Source organism: Nelumbo nucifera, chromosome 3 (assembly GCF_055504915.1).
Source record: "Nelumbo nucifera cultivar China Antique chromosome 3, China Antique-T2T, whole genome shotgun sequence".
Classification (NCBI taxonomy): Eukaryota; Viridiplantae; Streptophyta; class Magnoliopsida; order Proteales; family Nelumbonaceae; genus Nelumbo; species Nelumbo nucifera.
Genome location: NC_142651.1, coordinates 59,432,493 through 59,457,241, shown reverse-complemented (window position 1 = coordinate 59,457,241; position 24,749 = coordinate 59,432,493). Strand labels below are relative to the sequence as shown.

The 24,749-nt window shown below is 36.8% G+C and overlaps 1 protein-coding gene across 3 annotated transcripts in view; it reads right to left on the bottom strand.

Annotated features, from left to right (window-relative positions):
• Nucleotides 1-24,749, bottom strand: part of PANC (pantoate-beta-alanine ligase) — a 51,101-nt gene that overhangs the window by 23,613 nt on the left and 2,739 nt on the right. The window contains exons 2-3 of one of the 3 annotated variants that reach the window (XM_010265764.3): nucleotides 4,872-7,023; nucleotides 3,376-3,489 (exon numbers count right to left, since the gene is read on the bottom strand). In XM_010265764.3, coding sequence (XP_010264066.1) covers nucleotides 3,376-3,489; nucleotides 4,872-5,492 — 735 coding nt within the window. In that variant the 5' untranslated portion in view covers nucleotides 5,493-7,023. The remainder of the gene's footprint in view (nucleotides 1-3,375; nucleotides 3,490-4,871; nucleotides 7,024-24,749) is intronic. The other 2 variants (XM_010265766.3, XM_010265765.3) reach the window with 2 other exon arrangements.

Here is a 24,749-nt window from a genome sequence, read left to right as displayed (position 1 = left end):
CCGAGTCCAGCCCAACTATATACATTTATACATACATATGTGTATATATGTAAATGTTGCATACATATTTACATATATGTACATACATATTTGTATATATAACATTTGCATACATGTTTACATATATACATAAATATATGTATATATATTTGCATAAATACATTTATATATGTATAATTTTAGAGTGGGTTCATTGGCCAACTCGAGCCCGAGCCCAAACCAAGTGCATAAAATTACAGTGCGGGCTGGGCTCGGGTTGGGAAAATCGGGCTTGACCTCGGGCTTGGTCCGAGCTCGGGCCTTAAGCCCAAGTTTTAGAGTCGGGCCTGGGTTGACCATAAACCCGGCCCAACCCGCCCAACTTGCACCCCTAGCATAGAGTTACCTACCTCAAACTGCCTTAAATTAAGTTGTTTTTCTTTCTTTGGACCTTGCGCAGCACTGCAGAAATTTCAGAAGGGAGTCTCCGATCCCTACTGGGCCTGAAAACAGTTAAATTATTGAACCATTACTGTCCCTAAACACACCCCCAATGCCTGAGGGTCCTGGACCTGGATTACCACATGAGCTGCCATCAAAGATCAACTTTATCCTGTTACTGCTAGGAAGTCCATTGAACTTAGAAACAGGCTTCACAATGGATGAGGCTGCTACCACTCTCCAACCCCTAACCATGTTATCCACTGAAAAACTTTTGAGTAGCTCCATAGTCTTTGCCCATCAGATAATTTTCAATGTAATGCTTTCAATTATAGCCTCAAGGTATCTACTTAGCTCAGGGAACAGCCTATTATTCCACTCTTCCCATATTGTCCATAAGATAGCATCTCTTGTGGCCTCCACAGCACTTTACCTCTTACTTTAAGTTAGTACATAATACCAAGGCTGGAAAGACCAACCATGTCCTTAGGATAATCCCACCTGCATACAAAAGGAGAATAGAAATGCTCCCAAGCATGAGACACAAATAAGCAGGAGATTAGTAAATAGTTAATAGTCTCTCCACTAGCTTTGCATAGAAGGAGTGGAAGGGTGTTATGGAGGTGCACATGGCAGCTACTTTATGGGTGCTATGGGAAGAGAGAAATAACAGAACTTTCAAGGATAATTTGGGAAGAGAGGAACAGCAGAATTTTCCAAGAGAAGAAAAAAATTATTTCAGAGCTAAAGGAATGCATTCTAGCAGGGTAATACACTGGCTGAGAACTCTAAACCCCATTCAGTCTTTTATCTTCTATGACCTTTGGGGGAATTGATTAGCAGTGGCTAATAGCACTACTGGAAGAAACAGGCTCATTGTAGATTGGTCTCCACCTTTGGAAGGGTTTATAAAGTTTAATTTTGATGGGAGCAGTCAGGGTAATCCAGGGCTATCAGGTGTAGGTGGGGTTCTGAGAAATGAGGAAGGCAATATCCTATCCTTGTTCTCAGGCCCAGTGGTAATAAGAGATTCTACTAGGGGCTAGAGCTGAGTTGCTAGCTGTTGTACAAGGAATTCAGATGGCAAATCAACCTGGTGTGAACAATCTAATTATAGAGGGAGATTCTAAGGGAGTAGTGGGGTGGATGTTGAATCCAGATTCTGTTACTTGGCACTATAGGGACCTACTAAAGAAAGTCAAGTGGCTAACAAGGAATATGGCAACTAGAATACAATGGATGAGCAGGCTGGCTAATGCAATGGTAAATTTCTTAGCCAAACAAGGGGCTTCTAGGGAAATTCTTTATTAGGCTGTGTTGTAATTTCCACTCTTGAGATGTAATTGTATAAGGGTGTGGCTTCACCTCGTGCCCCCCTTGGGATGTTTGTACCAGCTCCTATCTTTTGATAATAAAATCTTATTCAATTATCGAAAAACAAGGTGGCACAATGAGTGAAGACTGGATCTGTTCAATTGGATAGCTAAATCAGCAACAGAGAATCAAAATTCAATTAAATCAACTTTGATGGAAGGAAACTCAAAGGTAGTGGTGGGTTGGATGAGAACAAAGAGCAAAGAGTTATGGGAGTACAGGTATATTTAGAAGGAGAAAAAAATACTGTCAAGGGAGTTAGAGGTTACAGACTGTGTAAAAAGATCGACTAACTGTTTGGCTGATTCACTTGCTAAGCAAGGAGCAACAAGGATGCAGTTGTTCATGGAACAGTTATAAACTTCGTACATCATGTAAAGTAGAAAAGGGGTGCAAGGGCACATTGTATAGGCATTTAAAACTGGGGTTCTGACCACACACTTCTTTTTTCTTTATTAATAAAAAGATTTTCAGTTATCCAACAAAAAAAAAATTTATTTATTGACCTTATGTTGTGGTCAATAAATAAACTAGGCTCTTATGTTGTGGTTCTGTTTAAATTTAAAATTGCTTCCATGTTCTGTGATACAGTTTTCCTTTTTCTGTCACTCACTACAAGTACTTTATTTTTCAGCTTAGTTTGTGCAGATGATAATGTTCTATTTTCTTATGATTTCTACAACTCTATTACAAGTAGTTATTTATTTTTCCAAGTTTTCCACTTTAAACACAAATAAAATCTGTTAGGTTATGTTTCTCAAAATTCCTTGTTAAGATTATACATTTTCTTTTATTTTATACTATGTGCACTTGACTTGCCAGGTTGCTTCTGAAATCAATAATACACATAACTATTTGGCCAGAAGGATATGTCATATAGTTAATCAAAAAAAAAAAAAAATATGCCTGAAATGAATTCACATATAAACTGAGTTATATGGTACACACAGTCTCACTAGTTGGAGGTGCTTTGGCTTTGGGATTGGAGTTCTTGACATTTTAGATGGGTTTCCAGCCATTGGGACAGCAGCCTGGATCTGTTGATCATATCAGTTGGAAGGTGTTTTGCTTTTGTTGATTTTGGGTTATTGACCAAAGTTGGAATTAAGCTGTTATTGACCAAAGCTGTCTGGGTTCTCTTGTACTATTGGTTCAAGAGAAAGAAGTGATCTCTGCAAAATGAGGTCACTCAAGGAAGAACATTTCCATTCTCATATCTTTGCTAACCTGGTAGAAATGTAGGCTAATGCAATTTCCTGAACAAATCAGGGTTTGGGTTGAACTAAAATCTTCGTTGATGTTAATCAACCATAAGCCTGCTTCTATTGCATGGTTACATACAACACCTCCAGGTTAGTGTTCAAAAACAATAAGGATTGAATTAGAAGTAATTTACCCATCGTAGAGAACCACCATTTGCATCTCACATGCCACCCAACTAATAAATAAATGAATTGAAAGATAGCACTATTTTGTATACATTATATTGTTCATCACATATGGAGCAAGATCCATATCCATATGATAGCAGTTCAAGCTTCAAAATGGAGGAGGCAAAAGAAAGAAAAAGACTGGACTAACCTTTTTTCTCTCTTCAGGTGAGAGGTGCACATTTCTAGAACTCATTGCAAGCCCATCAGCATCACGTACTATTTCTGAACCTACCACATTTATAGAGAAATCAAGATCTCGGACCTGAAGGAGAATCAATACCAAGTGGTAAGTAACAACATTCCATCAGAACAATCTTGTGCTTTCTTCCATGCAACAAAAGTTTCATTACAACCTTCTGGAAACTTAAAAAAATGAGGATAAGAATTCCATTCAGAAAGACTGACAGAAATTGGAAACTACACATTGCTTAAACAAGCATACAATTACAATATTCAAGGCGTGAGGAGAGGATACTCATCCAAAACAATTCAGTTTTCAGTTTGAGAAGACGAAATGAGCTTCCAACTATATTAGAACAGAAAACTGCATAAAATATTAGAATACTTTCATCATTGTTTTCTTTATGCTTGCAGTTCTCCACAAAGAACCTTGGGACTGCTTTTAACAGAACCACAACAAGTTTCACATTAAATTACCCAAAGATCACCAAGCGCCCACTACCCACCCAAAAAAATGAGAGAAAAAACTAAATTGTCATAGTTAGCTTAAAATGAACTTTAGTTGTTCATCATACTCCATGATTAAGTCTGTTATAGAGAGGATTTAAATGGCCATATATAATTTTGATAAGCCAAACTGAAGATTCTTCAAAACCCCTTATAATGCTATTTCTACCTCTCATACTGGAATGCTAAGAATAGTAGATCATAATAAACTTGAAACTTGTAGTTTGCAGACTCTACAGTTTTTGTGTTGCTCATGTTACTTGCAAACTTTACCTTCTCCTAATGATTCTTACTTATCAACACCCAACCCCCATCCGTTGCCCCTAAAAGAAAGAAAATAAAAGAACCAAAAAAGAAGCTTAGGTCAAAACACCAATTGCCTTCACAAAGAACTTTGCTTCATTTTTTTGTGATCGTAAATTCTTAGTTAAATTTCAATGCTATCCTTTTTCCTTTCTTTTCTCTTTCCCTTTTTGATCAGTAACAAGAGTGCTAACTCATTACTTCTTCTTCTATCCAAATCCATTATCTTAATCTGAAGAAATGATCCAAACACATAAAAATACTAATAAAATATTAGTCAAAATTCAATGGCTGGTTGAGGTACCACAAATTTCTCGTTGGCATTGTTCACTGAGACTACAATTAAAAAAGTTTTTCATTTAAAAACAACATATTTCCAGTTTCCCTATCTCACAACTCTTCAAATAACCATTCTTTTTGGTTTTTTTAATCATCTTTTTGGATAGATAGATAACCTTCCATTTAACCATTGCTTAATCTGACAAAGACAATCAAACACGTAAGCATTAAAATAAACAGAATTGACTTCTGATATACAGCAATCACATGTTGTCTAACACATACTACTACTAGTATCAATACGACCACTAGTATTATCGTTTTTCTGATAAATATATACAACAACCATGCAGTAAGGATACCATTAAAGCTTACCATTCGGCAAATAATCCGCCACTGCTGATAATCCTTCTTCCCAAAGACAGCTATATCGGGTTCCACAATATTGAACAATTTAGTGACAACAGTAGCAACACCCCTGAAGAAAATAGGCCTACTCTTCCCACACATTCCCTTCTCCAACCTCTCAACTCTAACCCACGTCTCATGCCCATATTGTCTCTCTCCAATGCACGACACTGCCGCTCCCTCTGCTCTCTTTTCTTTGTCATCTCCACTTTGACTACTACAACTGTTGCCACTGGCATCATTGTTTTCTGATACCGCTCCACTGGTTCCGTAATCATAGAGGTTTTGCGGGTGAAATACAACATCGACCCCACCAGACAGAGCCCTCAGCTTCTCGATATCGCCTTGGAAATCAGATGGGTATGTTGCCAAATCTTCAGATGGAGCGAATTGACAAGGGTTTACATAGATTGAGACCACAATCAGGTCGGCGTGTTCCTGGGCCTCTTTAACGAGTGAAATGTGGCCTTGGTGGAGGTAACCCATTGTAGGGACTAAGCCAATGGTCTTGCCTTGAGCTCTCATGGACCTTGACCATCTCCTCATCAGATCCTTTTCTGTGATGATCTCTGGGTCTTTTCTTGCCATGAAATAAGGATTTGATCACTGAATCTGTTTCTGGTTCCTTGTTTTCTTCTTTGGTTTTGTGGAGGGTTCAGTTTTGCCTTGTTTGGTTTGACAACTGTGATGGTGTGTGTGATTATCCGACTGTGGTCCGTGGAGGTTGACGTTGAAACGGTGGCTGCTGAAGGTCCAATCTTTGTCAATTGGGAGTCGGCATTTGGCAAGTGGCAACCGCTTTTAGCCTTTCCTTTTAGTAAAAAAGAGAATATAAATGGGTTTGGGCCAAACTCATAACACGATCCGGAAATTTAAGCTCAAATCTTGCCAATCGAACAATTGGCATTGGTTCCGATAAACTCATTAGAAACTGAGTTGGGTTTCAACTTTCAATTTGCATGATGGGATTGCTGGTGTTAATGAGTGATGAAGATCAAAAGTGATCAACTTGATTTTGTGAGGGACCCTCGAACTCACAAAACAATGGTGGAAGGACTTGGCTAGGTGTCCCAAAGCTATGGATTTTGATGGTTAAGTTAATATCTGTCGAGCTGTTCGAGGTGGTAAGGCACTGAAACAGGAATTAGAATGCAATAGATTGGCCTCGGGTAGCAACTGCTTACCTTTATGTATATAGAGCTCATGCCTCAACTAGAACAGGGGATGAAAGGCGAGCAGTGCAATAGGCGCCTTGCCTTAGTGGGATACGTCCAGGTGGTTGGAGAAGCACATCCCTAATTCTCGGAGAATGCTTGGGTCCACTTTCTCGCTAAGTGGGGAAGTGGGGTAACAGCACCGCTAGGTGGCAATCTATGGTTGCATGTGGTATAGGTTGGTCTTACATTTTTTTATATTGGAATTAAGTCAGGTCGGGAGTACATCCTTTATAGGGGTGAGCAAACGATTTATTCCATAAAAAACCGTATCGAATAAATCAAAATTTTTAAAACAAAAAATTGAACCCAAAATTGAAATTTACAGTACGGTTTTCGGTTATTTCGATTAAAACCGAATTTGAACAGTATATATATTTTAATATATATTATATAATGTATATAACAAATTATATATTTTAATGCATAATATAATATATTTTTTACACATTATATATGTATTATATGTTAATATATATTATAGATAATAAAGTTCGGTTAATTCGATTTTTTCAGTTAACCAAATTTCTAAACCTGAAAATCGAAATCGAAACTGAAATTTTACAAAACCAAAATAACCAAAATCCAAAAAAAAAATCGAAACTAAAATTTTCGGTTCAATTTTTTGGTTTTAACCGAATAATGCTCACCCCTAATCCTTCACATTAGAGATGGCCTAGGTTGGTAGTATGTTCTTCACGTCGGAGACAACCAAGTCAGGTGGAATGGGTTAGATGCACGTCCTTGACGAGCAACCCAATTCAGGCTTGTTCTAGTTCGGCTACCATCAGGAAACCCAAGTGATGCTATTGCTAGTGATATGAGGTGTTATCAAGCCTTGTGTCGCCACATGTCGTGATGGGTTCAATCAAGTGTCTTGAATTCTTACAAACTAGTGAATGACCCTGTATTAAAATACGGGGAAGTTAATTATATATATATATATATGAATAAACATTAATGATTTTTATTACCATTTTTTATTACTATTTATAAACTGCCATTTTTTAAGACGCTCATACAGTTTACGGGTCCACATAAATTGACCCTTATATGTCAAACCCGTAAAATTATATGGGTCATTAAATTCAGCTTGAACCGTTTATTACTTTAATTTGACCATTCTTATTATTGTTATTAATTTATTTTAATATTTTATTTAATTTTTTGTTATATAGTAATAATATTAACGAAACTTGTAATTATTTGAATATTTACCTAAAATAATTTTTCTAACCGAGTATAATTATTATATAATAGATTTATTAATTCATATTTTGCATTTAAGAATAAACATTAATGATTTGGGTTAACAATTTTAATGACTGTTAATAAATATTGATTCTTACTTAAGGTTTAATTACTGTATTCGGTAATTATTATGGGGCATGCTTTGAATAAACATTAATGATAACTGATGATTGTTATTTTGTTTTTTGTTATTTACTTAATTAAGTACTTAATGATTGTTATTATTATTATTAATTATTTATGTAAATAACTGATTGTTATTATTATTTACTTAATTCAGTAATTTTCAGCAAGCAATTATTTGATTTAATTTGAATTATTTCATTTTTTAATTATTTATAATAGACATTTAGGGTAGGCTTTTCATTTGATTTAAGAGACTTACCATGTTTTATATAGACAATGATCCCATACCAAGTAAGGGGCAATTATAGTATCATTTAGTTTGAAATTTACTATTTAACAATAAAAAATCAATATCTGATTGAGCAACCCACCCCCAAAAAAGTATCAATAACTTTGAAATCATTAATCTATTTATAAAATAGTAAAATTCGATGGATGTTTACGACAATATCACCAATACTGCTTAATATTTAAGGATATATGAATAGATAAAAAGCATTTAAATAATATCCATTCAAAGAGGCAAAGAATGAAGAAAATCATTCCAAGAGCTGTTAAGAAAAACAATCCATGCCAAACAACATTTGAAGATGCATCCATCCTCTGAAGTAAAAGATGAAAAATATATGACTACAATCAAATCATCATCATATATGGCTACAATCAACTGATAATAAAAACAGGACTTCAAAGCTCATCTAATAGAGGAAACATGAAAGAAAGGAGAATAATGGGACCATCCTTAGTATGGAAGACACCTCCAAGTTAGATGGAAACGCTTCTTTTGGTCGATCATGGTTATGGATTTTAAGTCTAAGCTCCCCATAGTGCACGTAGCTGTCTAGCATTTATCTTTAGGGAAAAGGTAGGAAAAAGGTAGGGAAATGTAGGTTGAAATTATAGACATGTTGATGTGTCAAATTCAAGTCAATTAGAATACTCATAGATTTTTAGATCATTCATTTAGTGGTAATTTGAATATTTTTTTATTCCATGTCTTTATTGAGTAATATAGATCAATAATATATTAATATTTATGAAATGAGTAATAATAATAAGTATATTATTATTACTATTATTTACTAATAATATATTCTTATTGTGTATATTGATTTTGAAATCAGTAATATTAAATTATTATTATTATTATTATTATTATTATGAAGTAAGTAATTTGTTATAATTATGATTTTTAGTTAATTCCTGAAATAATAATTGCTTTTATAATTATTTTAGTTCAACAATAATGAATAATTGAAAGTTTATAATTTAACTCTCACTAAATGAAATATTTATTGTAGAATAATAATAGTATTAATTATAATTACTTATAATAATAAGGTAAATATGTAACACTAATTATGTATTTATAAAATAATTAATATGAATTAATATAAATATAAAATGATTATATCTCAATTATTAATTAACATTATTAAAATACTTATTAATTATCATTAATTAATTAATTAACATTTCAAAGTAATAATTATCATTGTTATAATTAAGGAATTAATTATCAGTAAGTAATTAAAATCAGTAATTAATTTTTATCAGAAATCATTATTATTAGTAATAATTAATTATAATTATTGATAATAATAATAATATAACTATATTAATTAATATAAGTATTAATTATAATTATTGATAATAATATTATAATTAATTATTTCATATAAATGTATGAATTATAATTTCTGATAATAATTCTAATATAAATAATTAACATTAAATATTTATTTTCAAAATAATTAATATGAGTTAATGTAAATTTAAAATGATTATTTTTGAATTAGTAATTAGCATTATGAAAATCGTTATTAATTATCACTCTGAATTAATAAAGAGAATATTATCAGTAATAAATTATCAATAATTAGTTAATATCAATAATTAAGTATTAGCACTAATTATTATCAGTAATTAATTATTATCAGTGAGTTATTATTATTATTAATTAATAGCTGAAATTAATTAATTATAAGTCATTAATTATTATTAGTACCCTTGTCTTTCAAAAAGTTGACTCATCATCATCGTCATCATCAATGACAGCAACTTGATAAATACATAATTTGATAAAAATAGGTAAATATCATTAATTATTTTTTATCTTTTGGAAAACTAAATAATAGAAAAATAAAATGGTTAGCATTGCAAATGAAAAATTATTTGGATTTTTGAAAAAAAATATTGAACATAAAAACCAATTATTCAAAAATAAGGTCATTAATCAAAGAGTAATTAAAATTATTCAGTAAATAATAATTTTAATAAATTAATAATTAATAATTAATTATCTGTCTGAATTAAAATGGGTAATTTCAGCAAATAATTTTAAGTGATTAAAATTTTCTATTAACATTTTTTAATAATAATTAGTATTATTAATAGATTAATAATATTAATAATAATAATATTATTATTATTATTATCTTTATTATTATTTTTATTTTTATTAAGTAATTAAATTGTTATAATAAAGATTTTTAGTTAATTCATAAAATAATATTTTCTTTTATAATTCTTTAAGTTTAACAATATTGAATAATTGAAATCTTTATAATTTAACTTTAAGTATTTATTGGAGAATAATAATAGTATTAATTATAATTACTTGAAATAATAATAATGTAAATAAGTAACACTAATTATATATTTATAAAATAATTAATATTAATTAATATTAATATAAAATGACTATATCCCAATTAATAAATAACATTATTAAAACACTTATTAGATATCATTAATTAATTAACATTCCGAAGTAATAATTATCATCATTAGTATTAGTAATAATTAATTATAATTATTGATAATAATAATATAATATTATTAATTATAATTACTTATAATAATATAATTAATTATTTCATATAAATGTATGAATTATAATTTCTGATAATAATTATAATATAAATATGAGTTAATGTAAATATAAAATGATTATTTCTGAATTCTTAATTACCATTATGAAAATATTTATTAATTATCATTAATTAATTACCATTTCGAATTAATAATGAGCAATATTGTTTGTAATAAATTATCAGTAATTAAGTATTAGCAGTAATTATTATAAGAAATTATTTTTCCAAATTAATAATGAGCAATATTATCACTAATTAATTATCATCAGCAATTAAGTAATAGTAGTAATTATTATAATAAATTATTTTTAGTAATTAATTATTATCAATGATTAATTATTATATGTAATTACTAGTTGAAATTAATTACTTAGAAGTTGTTAACAATAATTAATTAATAATTAACAATAATTATTAGTAGTAATTAATAGTTGTAATTAATTAATTAGAAGTAGTTAACAGTAATTATTATTAGTAATCAGTAGCTAGAATTAACTAATTAGTTTAATAGTTAACAATAATTAATAACACAATTTCCCTTTCTTATGAAAGGATTGAAAGTGGGAGCTTCCCACCTCTCACAACTCTGCATGGTGGTGAGCTCCACTCTGCATGTTAGTAGGCTCTTTTCTTGAACTACACTAATCAGAATTTATCACGTGTCCATTTTGTGTAAATCTTTGAAATCTGAATGTAGAAGGGCCACATGTCTGATTGCAGGGGGTTTTGGCCTGAAATCATTCCTTTTATATATATATATATATATATATATATATATATATATATATAAATTTGGAACATTGGTTCAAGATCATTTTGACTAGTCATGTCGTCTCATGCGTGGACTTCACATGCATTATTAACTTGACTGGACACCAAAAAACACCCTAAATTTATTTCACTCATTGAGATCAACCATTGTGACTTTCCGCCATTTGATCAATTGAATTTGCACCATTGAGGAACTTTACAAATAGTAGGGCCATGAGGAGTCTATTTCAAATTGTCCATTTTGGAAGTTGTCCCATGGCAAGGTCGGAGAGCTCGGTGCATGATTGAGGAGTTTGCATTGATCCTTCAGGTCGGTCGAGTCCTTTAAGTATTCCGAGTGAGTCTTCCTTTCTTGATCCAGTTTCATTTTATTTCCAATATGTCTAGCTCATCAAAGTATCTAGAGGAGGGAGAGGAAGAGCATGTCAGAGCTTAGGCCAAGGAAGAGGAGTTCCCGACCTTAGAGCTTTGAGATCCCATAAAGGGGCTTTAGCTTCGAAGTCAAAGAAGTTTGAGTTGAGCCCAACTCAATTGACGTTCGCCAACCTCCAATGAATCAGGGAATGGTACTATGTCCCTAAATTTATTCTCCCAGATCCTAACGAGCATCCTTGGGATCATAAGTATAGAAAGGCTTGTATGTACGAGCAATCCTTCATAGCGGGTCTTAGGTTCCCTCTCCATGCCTTTTTGGTGGAGGTGTTAAACCATTTCAAGATCACAATGGGCCAATTCCTCCCAAACTCTATGAGGGTGCTCATAGTTACTGATGAGGGCGAATTTGGCCCTCCAATGACATTGTGACACCAAACACATCATGCCAACTAAGTGCAGCCTCTTGACAACTAGGTAGCTCGCCATCATGCAGCTCGCCACTAGGCAGCTCGTCATCATGCAGTCCTCACAGGCAGCTCGCAATCATGCAGTCCTCACAGGCAGCTCGCCACAGGCAGCTCACCACTAGGCAGCTCGCCACTAGGCAACTCGCCACAGGCAGCTCACCCTCATGTAGCCTGGCACCTCAGAACAACTAGGTGACACCCAGACAACTTGCCTTTGCTAAGTTGATGGTGTCCCACCAAACAGCCTGGCACAGGCGCGGCCTGGCACAAGCACAAACTAGCAGCCTGGCCTTGACACGAGCTGGCAACCTGGCCTTAGCACGATCTGGCAGCCTGACCTTGGCGCGACCTAGCCTTGGCACGTGCTGGCAGCCTGGCCCTGGCGCGACCTGGCCCTGGCACGAGCTGGCGGCCTGGCCCAGGCACCGACTTGGCGGCCCGACACAGGCACCAACCTGACAACCTCGAGGAGCTCACCATCGTACCCTACATTTTACGGGATTGTGACTTGTAATGGCTATATTAGCTCACCCACTCCCCGATTCTGACGAGAAGGGACAGTTTTACCGTTTGATGGCATTTCATCCACCTAACACGCAAGCCAATCCCATTACAGCTGGGATCCAGGAACTACTCCACCTAACCCATGAGGACTCCAGTATATAAAGGCCTCACCCCCCAGGGGCAAAGGTATGCGAAAAGAGGCGAAAAAAGGGATGGTAACCCCAGCTCTCTAGCTCTCTCACTGTTATCATCTTCAAGCTCTCTACTACTATACTATGCTAACTTAGCCACCGGAGTGTCCTCGCTGGGTAAGCCACCCCGGGTCCTCTGACATTTAGTTCTCGCAAGTCCCTCAGCTCTCGCTACTTACAAAGATGAGCAGATCATCGCCAGCAGGGAGTCGACAGTTCAGTTCCCATCGTTACTGGTAACCAGATCACCTCCTGCCAGTAGCAGTCGGGTTGCACTACACTAGGGAGCTTGACATCAAAGTAGTTCACCTCCAAGCAGCTCATCAAGGTAGCTCACCTCCAGGCAGCTCATCAAGGTAGCTCACCTCCAGGCAGCTCGCCACCAGGGACCTCCACTTTAGCCTCTGAGTCACCAACCACATGGGAGCAGACGAGATGATGAGGTACTTAACCAAAAAATTGACACATCACAAAAAAATGATACGTGACCGAAAACGGTTACATCATTTGGCACCGTCTGTGGGAACAAGCTACAAAAAGCTAAGTTCTTATCTTACAAAAAGCCAAGTCCTCTTCTCCTAGAAAGCTAAGTCCTCACCTTTTTAGAAACTGAAGCTCTCGCTTTATGGTTTCTATTTTTTATGAACTCAAAGACTATACAAGGAGCTAATAGACTAAGTAGCTCTAAGGCACCCCCCCGGCGGCCTGGCGCGGCCTACACCGACCTGGCGGAGTTCAGGAGCGGACTATGGATCCCTCCCAAAGCCTAAGGGGCACACTACTGCTGAAAGACCTAGTTGCCTCTACGGCATAGGCAACATTGCTGCTTAAGACCCAGTCGCCTCTATGGCATGGGCAATACTACTGCACAAGACCCAGCCGTCTCGTTGGCATGGGCAAAGTCAAGGTGAGTGAACTACAAGTCGCTCCCAAAATCTAAGGGCTAAAGTACCTAACTGGCAGAGACCTCAATGCCTTATGGGCAGCTCCTAGAGCCTAAGAAACTGACTCAGCGCTTACGAGCTCGTCGAATTACAGGCCAAAAGGAGAAATCTACTCCCTTCACCGAGTTACTTTCAGCTCGGGAGTGGGGGGGCAAATGATGAGGGTGGATTTGGCTCTCTAATGACATTGTGACACCTGGCACATCATGCCAATTAAGTGCAACCTCTTGACAACTAGGCAGCTCGCCATCATGCAGCCCTCATAGGGAGCTCGCCGTCATGCAACCCTCACAGGTAGCTCGCCACTAGGCAGCTCACCACTAGGCAGCTCGCCACTAGGCAACTCGCCACTAGACAACTCACCATAGGCAGCTCGCCACAGGTAGCTCACCCTCATGTAGCCTGGCACCTCAGAACTAGGTGACACCTGGACAACAACTTGCCTTTGCTAAGTTGATGGTGTCCCACCAAACAGCTTGGCACAGGCATGGCCTGACACAGACGTGGCCTGGCACAGGCGCAGCCTGGCATAGGCACGGCTTGAAACAGGCGTAGCTTGGCATAGGCACGGCTTGGCACAGGCACGAGCTGGCAGCTTGGCCTTGACACGAGCTGGCAGCCTGGCCTTGGCATGAGCTAGCAGCCTGACCCTGGCGCGACCTGGCCTTGGCACGAGCTGGCAGCCTGGCCCAAGCACGACATGACCCTGGCACGAGCTGGTAGCCTGGCCCTGACACGAGTTGGTGGCCTGGCCCAGGCACCGACTTGGCGGCCTAACACAGGCGCCAACCTGAAAACCTCGAGGAGCTCACCACCGTACCCCGTATTTTATGAGATTGTGACTTGTAACGGCTATATTAGCTCACCCACTCCCCGGTTCTGACGAGAAGGGATAGTTTTACCGTTTGATGACATTTCATCCACCTAACACGCAAGCCAGTCCCATCACAGCTAGGATCCAGGAACTACTCTACCTAACCCACGGGGACTCCAGTATATAAAGACCTCACCCCCAGGGGCAAAGGTATGCGAAAAGAGGTGAAAAAAGGGATGGTAACCCCAACTCTCTAACTCTCTCACTGTTATCATCTTCAAACTCTCTACTACTATACTGTGCTAACTTAGCCATTGAAGTGTCCCTGCCGGGTAAGCCACCCCGAGTCCTCTAACATTTAGTTTTCGCAGGTCCCTCGGCTCTCGCTGCTTACAAAGATGAGTAGATCATCGCCAGCAGGGAGTCGACAGTTCAGTTCCCGTCATTACTGGTAGCCAGATCACCTCCTGCCGGTAGCAATCGGGTTGCACTACACTAGGGAGCTCGGCATCAAGGTAGCTCACCTCCAAGCAGCTCATCAAGATAGCTCACCTCCAGGCAACTTGCCACCAGGGAGCTCCACTTCAGCCTCTGAGTCACCAACCACATGGGAGCAATCGAGATGACGAGATACTTAGCCAAAAAATTGGCACATCACGAAAAAATGATACATGACCGAAAACGGTTACATCAGTTACCATCTTGGTTTGTCACCAATTCAATGTCTCTCTAAATATGTAGACCTTTGGGGGCACTTTTCAAATTAAGCATCTAACTAGCGATGACAATTTCTATTACATGTCTTACCATCCTCAATGTAAGATATTGCAAGGTCTCCCCTCCAAGGTGTCAACCTAGAAGAATAAGGTCTTTTTTGTGGTAATCGAGGGGTGGCCTTTTACTTTTGAGTGGGCCAGTGCCATAGGCAACCTAGATAGTGCTCTCTAATAGAGACCGAGAAGGAATTAGTTAAAGGTTGGTCCAAAAGAATTTAAAGGTCAAGGACTACCTATTCGAGGCACTACTGATCAAGGTCGACTGAGTCCAACAGGTAGATTGCTACCCATGTTTCCTTCAAGTGTTTTTTATTTACTATTGTCTTACCTTAGCTAACTGCATGATGTGCCTTCCTTTGATAGAAGAGATTTCATCCATCAAAATTAGTGGTGTTCACTATTTCCAGAAAGGGGAAGAAGTTAGTGAAGAGTAGAACTTCCCGAGTGGGAGAGGGCCAAGCTAACAAGGAAGTTGGCCAAGGTGAAGATGAACACCATGGTCCTTTTGGTCATTGAGATGTTGAAGACAGCGAAATCTAAGGCCATTGAGGAGTACACCGCCTCCCCTGAGTTCCAAGTGGACCGGGACAGTTATGTTTTAGTGTCCCTCATTAAGGGGTTCAAGATATGTTGTTAGTTGGTCACGGCTTAGCACCCTAAGGTTGGAGTGGAAGGACTAAAGCTATATGCCATTACCGAGAATATGCTGAAGAAGGTAGACGAGGAAGAAGACTCGAACAAGGACAACAAGGAGACGTAGGAGGTCGAGGAGGCCGGTGACAACATGCCCCTTATTGACAAAAACATTTTTGCCTCTTTTCTTGGCTCTTGTACACATGATCATGTAGTTTGGGATTCCACACAATTTTTTCCGTCTTCTTCTTTTTGTTGTAAAGGAAAACCTTTTACTGTAATGGCATGATCTTTCAGATTCACCGATCTCTAAACATTGGCTTTTTTTTCAACTGTTTTTACATTGATTCACAATGGCTGAGTTTGAGCTAACACCCATCCAAGGTTGCATAAAGCAAGGTTACGGGTTGGTCGATCTCATGCCTAGGCAGTTTAGACATTTCCACTTGAGTTGCCCCAGCAAGGTAAGGTCCAGTTACCTACCTTGGTGTTAACTTGAACTAAGATGAGTTACCCAATTCATAACAACGAGTTGAGTTACGTGTCCATTTAAGCTTAATCGAACAATTTTACGTCACAAATGAAATAAGCTTGGGACTTTATTAAGTAATGGAAATACACAATCACTAAAAGTTCAATTTTAAGTTTTTTGCATTCCATACGTGAGGTACCGATCTCTCCTCCAAGGTCTTGAGCTGGTAAGTTCCGAGTCCCAACACCCTCACTATCTCCTAAGGTCCTTCCTATTTCAGTCCGAGTTTTCTAGAACCTACCTCAAGGAGAACTAAATCTCCAACACGGAAACTCCTTCTTTGGACTTGAGCATTGTCATATCGAGTTACCCCTCTATTGAGAAGCCATAGTTTGAACTTGTGCTTGTTCATGCACCTCTTCTACCAAGTCTAGATTAGCCTAGAGATAATCATCATTCTCCTCTTCGATAAGTCTCTATCTGCAAGGTCGGTATTTCAATACTAGTTGAGATTATCATTTTGGTACAAAAAGTGAGGTTAAAAGGAGTTTTTCTTTTGGTCATTATGCTCATAATGCATTAAGCCCATAGTACATTGGGGAGCTCTTCCACCCTAGCTCTAGCAAGGCATGTCTTCAGCCCATGGAGGATCATCCTATTGGTCATTTTGGTTTGTCCATTGGTTTGAGAGTAGGCTATTGAGGTGAACCTCTAATGAATCCCTAGCTCAAAGCAAAAGTCTTGGAACTTTAGGTCATTGAGTTGCTTTCCGTTATCCAAGACTAGCACTCGAGGTAGCTTGAATATGCAAATTATGTCATTTCAAAAGAAGTTTTGCATGTGTCGAGTTGTGATAGTAGCTAGGAGCTTAACTTCCACCCACTTAGTGAAATAATCAATAGCTACGACTAGGAATTTTCTTTGACCTGGAGCTAGTGGAAAAGGATCGAGGATATCAATTCCCCACTAAGTAAATAGCCAAGGATTGGTGAGCTATTATAGGTTAGAGGCCAGCTAATGGGGTTTGCTAGCGTGATTATTCACACTATTGGACCATTCAAATTGCATCTTCCTACAATGTGGACCAGTAGTACCATTGCTAAAGTGCTTTTTGGGCCAATGACCTTCCCCCTAATTGTTCTCCACAAATCCCTTCATGATTTTATTCAATATGTAGTCTGCTTCACTACACTTGAGACATTTGAGGTAGGCAAAGTGAAGGATTTTCTATACAACTAGTTGCTTATCATGGTGTCTTGATTTAGCCTACGTTGAATCTTCCATGTTTCACTTTGACTGACAAGTAGAATGCCTTGGCATAGATATTCTTCAATGGGGTCTATCCAACTTGGTTCCACAACCAACACTAGAGAGGCCTCAACTTTTGGCATGTCTTCTATATTGGGGTGCACTAGGTCTTTTATGTTAATGATCCTTTGGGTATTTGAGTTATAAATCTGGTTAACTTTGACAATTAGTCAGACTAAGCATTCTCGAATCTTGGGATTTACTAGATGGTAAAGAGTCAAGCTTTTGGGTGACAAGCTGAGAGTTGTAGATGGCTATTCTCCTCACACTGACTTCCTTAATTAAAGACAATCTTACTAGTAAAGCCTCATACTTTACTTTGTTATTAGATGCTTTGAACTTGAATCGAAGGGCATATGCCAACTTTACTTCTTTAGGTCCAAGCAAGAATTAGTTCGACACCGCTACCCTTTAAGTTCAGCGAGCCATCTGCTTGGAGAACCCAAGATTCTTCGGTCGAACTGGTGGAGGCACCCAAACTCGTGGATGGTTCAGCCAGGGTTGGTGTTTCTAGGTTGAAGGTGCACTTTGTGATAAAATCTACCAAAACCTAGGCCTTGATAGAAAGTCACAGCTATCATACATCAAACTCTCTGAGTTCTAATGCCCATTTGGTGAGTCTCCCTAATACCTCAGGGTGTTCATTGTATGATTCAAACCACAAAAATGAGCCGAACCAAACTGAATTTATAGTTTGGTTTGGTTTGTACTTAAAATGGTTTGGTTTGACATTTTTTGAATTTGTGGTTTACGATGTCGGTTTGGTTTATTAGATTTTACAAACCAAACCATAAATCGTAAATTGTAATCTATATATAATATCTAAACAGAATGTATAAGATTATAAATATATAATAAATTCTTTAATTTTATAATAAAATAAAAGTTTTAACTCTCTTAAGGGTGGTATTTGGGCTTTCTAATTGGATTAAGCCCAATAGAATCATAGAATGGCCTAAAGTCCCAAAATCATATTAAAATAATTTGGTCTAGTTTTGTTTCCATGCCAAAATGGTTTGGTTTGGTCTAGGAATCTCTTAAACTATAATTAATTTGTTTGGTCTAATATCTTCTCCAAATCACACCGAACCAAACCATGAACACCCCTAGCAGCTGGTTAGTGAGCACCATGATTGTTTGAGCCTAGAAGTAAGGCCACAACTTTCAGGCAAAGATGATTAATGCAAAGGCGAGCTTCTCCTCCATCCGAACTAATATTAAGCTAACAACTTCATTACTCGTCAACAAGTACAAGTACAACTCGCTTGTGGTCTTTGATTTCATCAATAGTGGAGGCAAGCCAAGGTATTGCTTTAGTTGTTAAAATGCCTAATGACACTCTTCGATCCACTGGAAATATTTATATTTCTTGATGGCTTGGAAAAATAGTAGACATCGCCCTACCAATTTCGACATGAAGCGACTAAGGGCTACAACTCAGCAGTGAACCTTTGGACTTCCTTATTGGATCTCAATGGTTGCATGTCTAAGATAAGCCCAAATTGTCTTTAGGTTGTTTTTTATGCCACCTCAAGTTACCATATATCTGAGGAATTTTCTTGAGGTGACATTGAAGGCACACTTATTTGGGTTAAGTTTAATTGATATTTTTTCATCACCCAAATATTTCAGCCAAGTCGTCAATGTAAGAATTAATAGTTCAGCTTTTAGCTATCATATCATCAACATAGACTTCAACATTCCTTCCTATTTGATATTTGAAAATTTTATTTACAAGTTGTTGATAAGTTGCCCCAACATTTTTAAGCCTAAAGGGCATGGCTATGTAAAAATATAGACCGATCTCAGTTACAAAAGATGTTTTCTCCTAATCATCAAGATGTATAAGGTTTTGGTTATGGATTGAGAAGGTGTCCATAAAACTCAACAATTTGAAGCTTAAGGTGGTGTCAAGTATTGTACCGCCACATGTCATGATGCAATGCAATCAAATGCCTCCCCCATATTGCCATGTGTCAGGGCACTATTGGAGGCTAAATCGACCCCCATCACTCACTCTTCCAAATGGATCAATCAAATCAAATATATGTAGATCCAAATTTGATTTTTTTTTATGTTGAAATTCGAATGGGATCTTATTCTCATCCATTGGGTTTATTGTTGGATTTCAAATGGAATCATATTATAATCAGATTTTAATAATGTAACAGCACATACTATGCACATGTACAAGATACAAATTAACGCTATATAATTAAATTTAACTTTTATATTAATTGCACCGAAACCAAGTCAAGTATGACTATATGTATATATGTATGATGTATGTGTGTGTATATGCATATATATATATATATACTAACAAGGATGTCTTACTTGTTTTGAAAATTAATTTTATTCATATGAATAAATTTTGAAAACAAAATTATTCATATCAATTTAAAAATTTATTCACAAATTTTTTAGAAGTAATTTTTCATATCATTATTTGTACTAAGGATTTGTAAGATATTCAAGTTTTTATTTCTAATTTTTATTTTTTGGTTGTGAAAATAACAATAAATAGAGATTTTTTATTAATTTAGTTTTAAACATCCCCCATGCCAAAGTGTCAATTGGTTGGTTGGTAAGGTTTCTTGCTGGTTGTAGCAGACTTAGGATAAAATCTAGCTTGCACTAGGGTTGGGACACTTTATGGCTTTAGGGGATGATCTCCCAGTTATGTACCCCCACAGAGCAATAAATTTTAAGCCTTCCTTGTACTTTAACCTCTCAAAAAAAAAAAAAAAAAACTCTAACATTTTTCAAACTATCGATTAATAAAATTATTCAACCTTTTGATTTTCTTGTGCAATGCTCAGGGCCTTACTAGTTATATATATATATATATATATATATATAAAGCAATGTTGTTCGGGTCACCCTTCCTCTCCTTTCTCCCTTCCCCCTTTTTTTGCCTTCCTTCTTAACTCTTTCCTTCCTCCCAACCCTCTCATTAAGCCATGTCACTAGGGCTTTCGACCAATCTCAAAGATTCTAAGTTGTGAAATACAAGGAAACTTGCCAAAACCCAGCTACATACAAGGAAAGGTTTACTTCTACTTCCATCTCCTAAACTCAAACTCCTCCCCTATCTATTGTGACATCTTTATTGGGAAAGGTTCTCACGTCTCTACTAGGAATGGTTATCAGTACCCTATTATCACGTCTCTATTAGGAATGGTTTTAGTTTCATAGTTATAACCTTCAGTTTTTAGTTCCATAGTTTCATGCATATACATGATTTTAGTTTCCTTATATGAGGTTGAACCCAGTGCTTACAAGACCAAAGAAGGTGGTATTTCTAGAATAATGAAAAAATTAATCAACCCTAATATAGATTTTTCAAGTTCAAATAGGTTTGTTTTTGTAGTCACTAAAAGATATTAGGGTTAGAGCCAAGAAGGATGGGGCAGTGATTTGAATGTAGTCTAAAAAGGTAATTTACATTATCATATAGCATTCTCCATTCACTGTTACCAAAAGTTTTATCCAACATAACCTCCACCTAGTCCAATTCTCTATTATTTTTCCAAGTGTAATTGTAATCCTTGAAGCCCAAATTAGATACATCAATGGAATCTAGCATTCTATTAGATTTTCTAATAAGCTAATTGGAAACCAGAGTCCCCCCCCCCCCTATTATCTTCTTTGTTAATGACACAATTCCAGTCCCTTATGCACATCATTGGAAGGTTAACTAGACTGAGAGAAGAAATTAGATTCTTAAAGAAAACACCTTGATTCTCCTATTAGGTTCCCCATAAACACAGTTTAGTCTCCACACCTAACCATTATCATCATCAACCTTATAAAGAAAACCATACTTACATTGATTAGATATGGTAAATACGCACCAAAGAATCCTAGTAGAGAAATTAACCCCCCCTGAGAGACCATAGTGATCCAGACTAATGTAATGCTAACTCAAGTTCAACCGAAACCTATTTTTTTAACCTTTTTCCAACTACATTTTGACTCTATAAGAAACAAAATGTTGGGCCAATGCTCCTAGAGTAGGAACTTAAGAAAACAAACTGTCGAGGGGGCACCAAAGCCTCGATAGTTCCATGATAAACACTTATTTGTTCACCTATGGCTGTTCAGGGACAACCATCGGAACCCTGTATTGGATACAAGGGAGAGGAATTGCTTTAGTTTTGTTCAAAAGCTTTACACTTACACCATTAGTCATCACATCCCTATTCCTATTTGATATTTCCCTCATGGTGAATGAATTTAAACCTTGATTAAGGGTTCTACTTAACTGAAACTTTAACCTTGCTTATGGAACTTTGATTGGTTGTATTCACCTATGGCTGTTCAGGGACAACCATCGGAACCCTGTATTGGATACAAGGGAGAGGAATTGCTTTAGTTTTGTTCAAAAGCTTTACACTTACACCATTAGTCATCACATCCCTATTCCTATTTGATATTTCCCTCATGGTGAATGAATTTAAACCTTGATTAAGGGTTCTACTTAACTGAAACTTTAACCTTGCTTATGGAACTTTGATTGGTTGTATTCATGCTTATAGGCCAAAGGCCAACCTCAAATGTCTACTACAAACATGGAGAACCAAAACAGAGCAAATACAAGTAGAAAGGATCAAGTGGGAATTTAATTGAGTATTAGAAAATGGTACCTGACCTAGGTCCACCATTAAGTCATTCGGGTGAACTTGATCCGATTGCTAAACATTTGGAGATCTAACATCTGACTTACTTTTCTTATTTACTTGGCCTGGATTATCATTTGTACCCACATTATCGAATAGAACTCTCTCGATAGTTGTCTTCCTACTGATTACCCCTTGGGATTTTACAATTTGGTACAAATTAGTAGGGTTGTCAAGCTTCAAGTTATTGTCATCAGAATTGTTTTTGGTAATAAAGAGAAAATATATTAACAACTAAAGATCAAACAACAAAACCTCCTAACAAATTATAGGAAGCAAGGTTTACAATCCACTCAAGGCAATTAAAAACAAAAGAACCTATCTCTCTCAGGCCTTTCTTGGACAAAATGGTATGATTTTCCTGTTTCTTAACAAAATTAAATTGAACATTTAGACCATGGATTTTTGCTAAGATATCCTTGAGCAAAAAGAAGACCTTGGCTGGTACACTACTACAGATCCTAGTTAAATAGTTTAGGAGAGAAAGACAGTTAACTTCCACACAAAAGGAAGTAAAATCGTAGCTTTTGATCAAATCAATTCCTTTCAGAATAGCCTTAACTTTAGCAAGCAAAGAGGAGGTAACATTACAAAGACTAAAACATGCTACCAAGGCCTAACTTTCACTATTGCGGACTACAACACCATAGCTAACCCCTCTAGATGCACAAAAGCCTCCATTGATGTTGACTTTAATTGCACCTGAATTTGGAGGAGTCCAAAAAAGAAACTGGTTGGCTTGATTAGGAGGCTAGGCAGACTATTGACATCCTATTTGGAAAGTCTTCTTCCTCATTTTTAATTACCTATTAATTGACAACAATATAGAAGCAAGACAAATATTAGGATGAGAATTGAGGTAAGTAATAGCTCTTGCTTTTTATTAGCCACAACAAAACATGGATCAATGTAGGATGAAAACCACACCGCAAAGGATGGGGGATGAGGAAAGGAATCTAATCTAGCATTGAAAAATAACTTCCAAACCACACACAACTTGCCGCTTGGCAAGAGAAAAGGGCAAGGAAAACTGCATGAATAGTATTACCTCCTTTGTCTTGCATATCCATAGGCTTTGGAAAGTTTAAATTTGAGGTTCTACATTATATCAATTTCTTAACCTTAGGTGTGCTAGGAGCCTTCTAAGTGGGAGCCTTAGTCGAAGAGGGAAATGAAGGGATGAGAGATCCATCATATGGATGGCCGAACCCTGCAGGAAGGTTGGGTGAAATTTCACAAATTTCTCTCTCCCATCTAAGATTTGCATTCCCTATTTTAGAAAACTGCCTTTTCAATGATCAATCTTGAACCAAACCGGACCAGATCTGAAACCAAAAGAGAGAAGAAGGATATACCTGATACGGAGTAACAGTAACTCCCAATGAAGGTGTTCACGCCCAAGGAGAAAACCAAAAACTACTCCCACTGAAAATGGCACAATGTGAGGTGAAGCAGAAACAACAAAGTGACTCTTCAGCAAGAACCAAATTCTTCAACAAGAATGTCGTGGAGGGCTGGTGAGCACAACTTCAGATTGCCTCTTCTAACAAGAAGCAATACCAAGAACGGTTCTTGATCACTCCCATAAGTGGAGATCAAATTGGGTAGGGGCGGCAAGAGCAGGAGAGAAAAGAGCAGAAGACAAAAGCAATCAAACTGTATAGTCTTCTCTTTGTATTCAGCAAACTGTGTATTTGGAGGTCCCCCTTGTTCTCCTATTTATAGCCTTAAAGAGAGAATCTTCTAATCCCATTAGGAGTTTCCTAATCCAAATATTTTATTTGGATCTGGACTCTCTTTAACAAATAGAGATAATCCCTTATTTTATCTGCAGATAAAAATCAACATTCCTAATCAAATTAGGAATTCCTTTGATCCAAATCTTTATTTAGATTTAGACTCTTTAAGTGGACAAGGATAACTCCTTATCTTATCTGTTGATCCAAATCCCAGATCCGCCCCTATTTAATTAATCTTATTAACCCAGTTCGAATTGGGCTTTAGGCCCATTAAGTTTATGTGCTCACTTAGCCTCTTAATCTGCTGCCCAGTTGGCTCTCCTTGTATGGCGTGGAACCCAAACATTGATCTACACATCAGTCACATGGGTTCAGCTCAGCCTTTGTTACAAGGCCTAGCCGAATTCACTGTAGGAGACAGTGAACCCCCGAGTCCATCACCATGGGCTCTTAATGGGCCTAACATTTACACTAAATGATCATTGAGTCCAACCACCTTATAAAAACCCAATGACTGTGGGCAGATGCAAGATTAGCCCATCAGGTATTACCCTCAATGGTCTTACACTTAATCTCCCAACCCATAATGAACAAACATTGCCCGACAAGAGAGGACCTCTCTCTCGGCTACAAAGTACAGTGTTGCACTCTCTACTCACATGGATCCCGGGAATTAAAACCATTTGCAAACATTTTGAAATA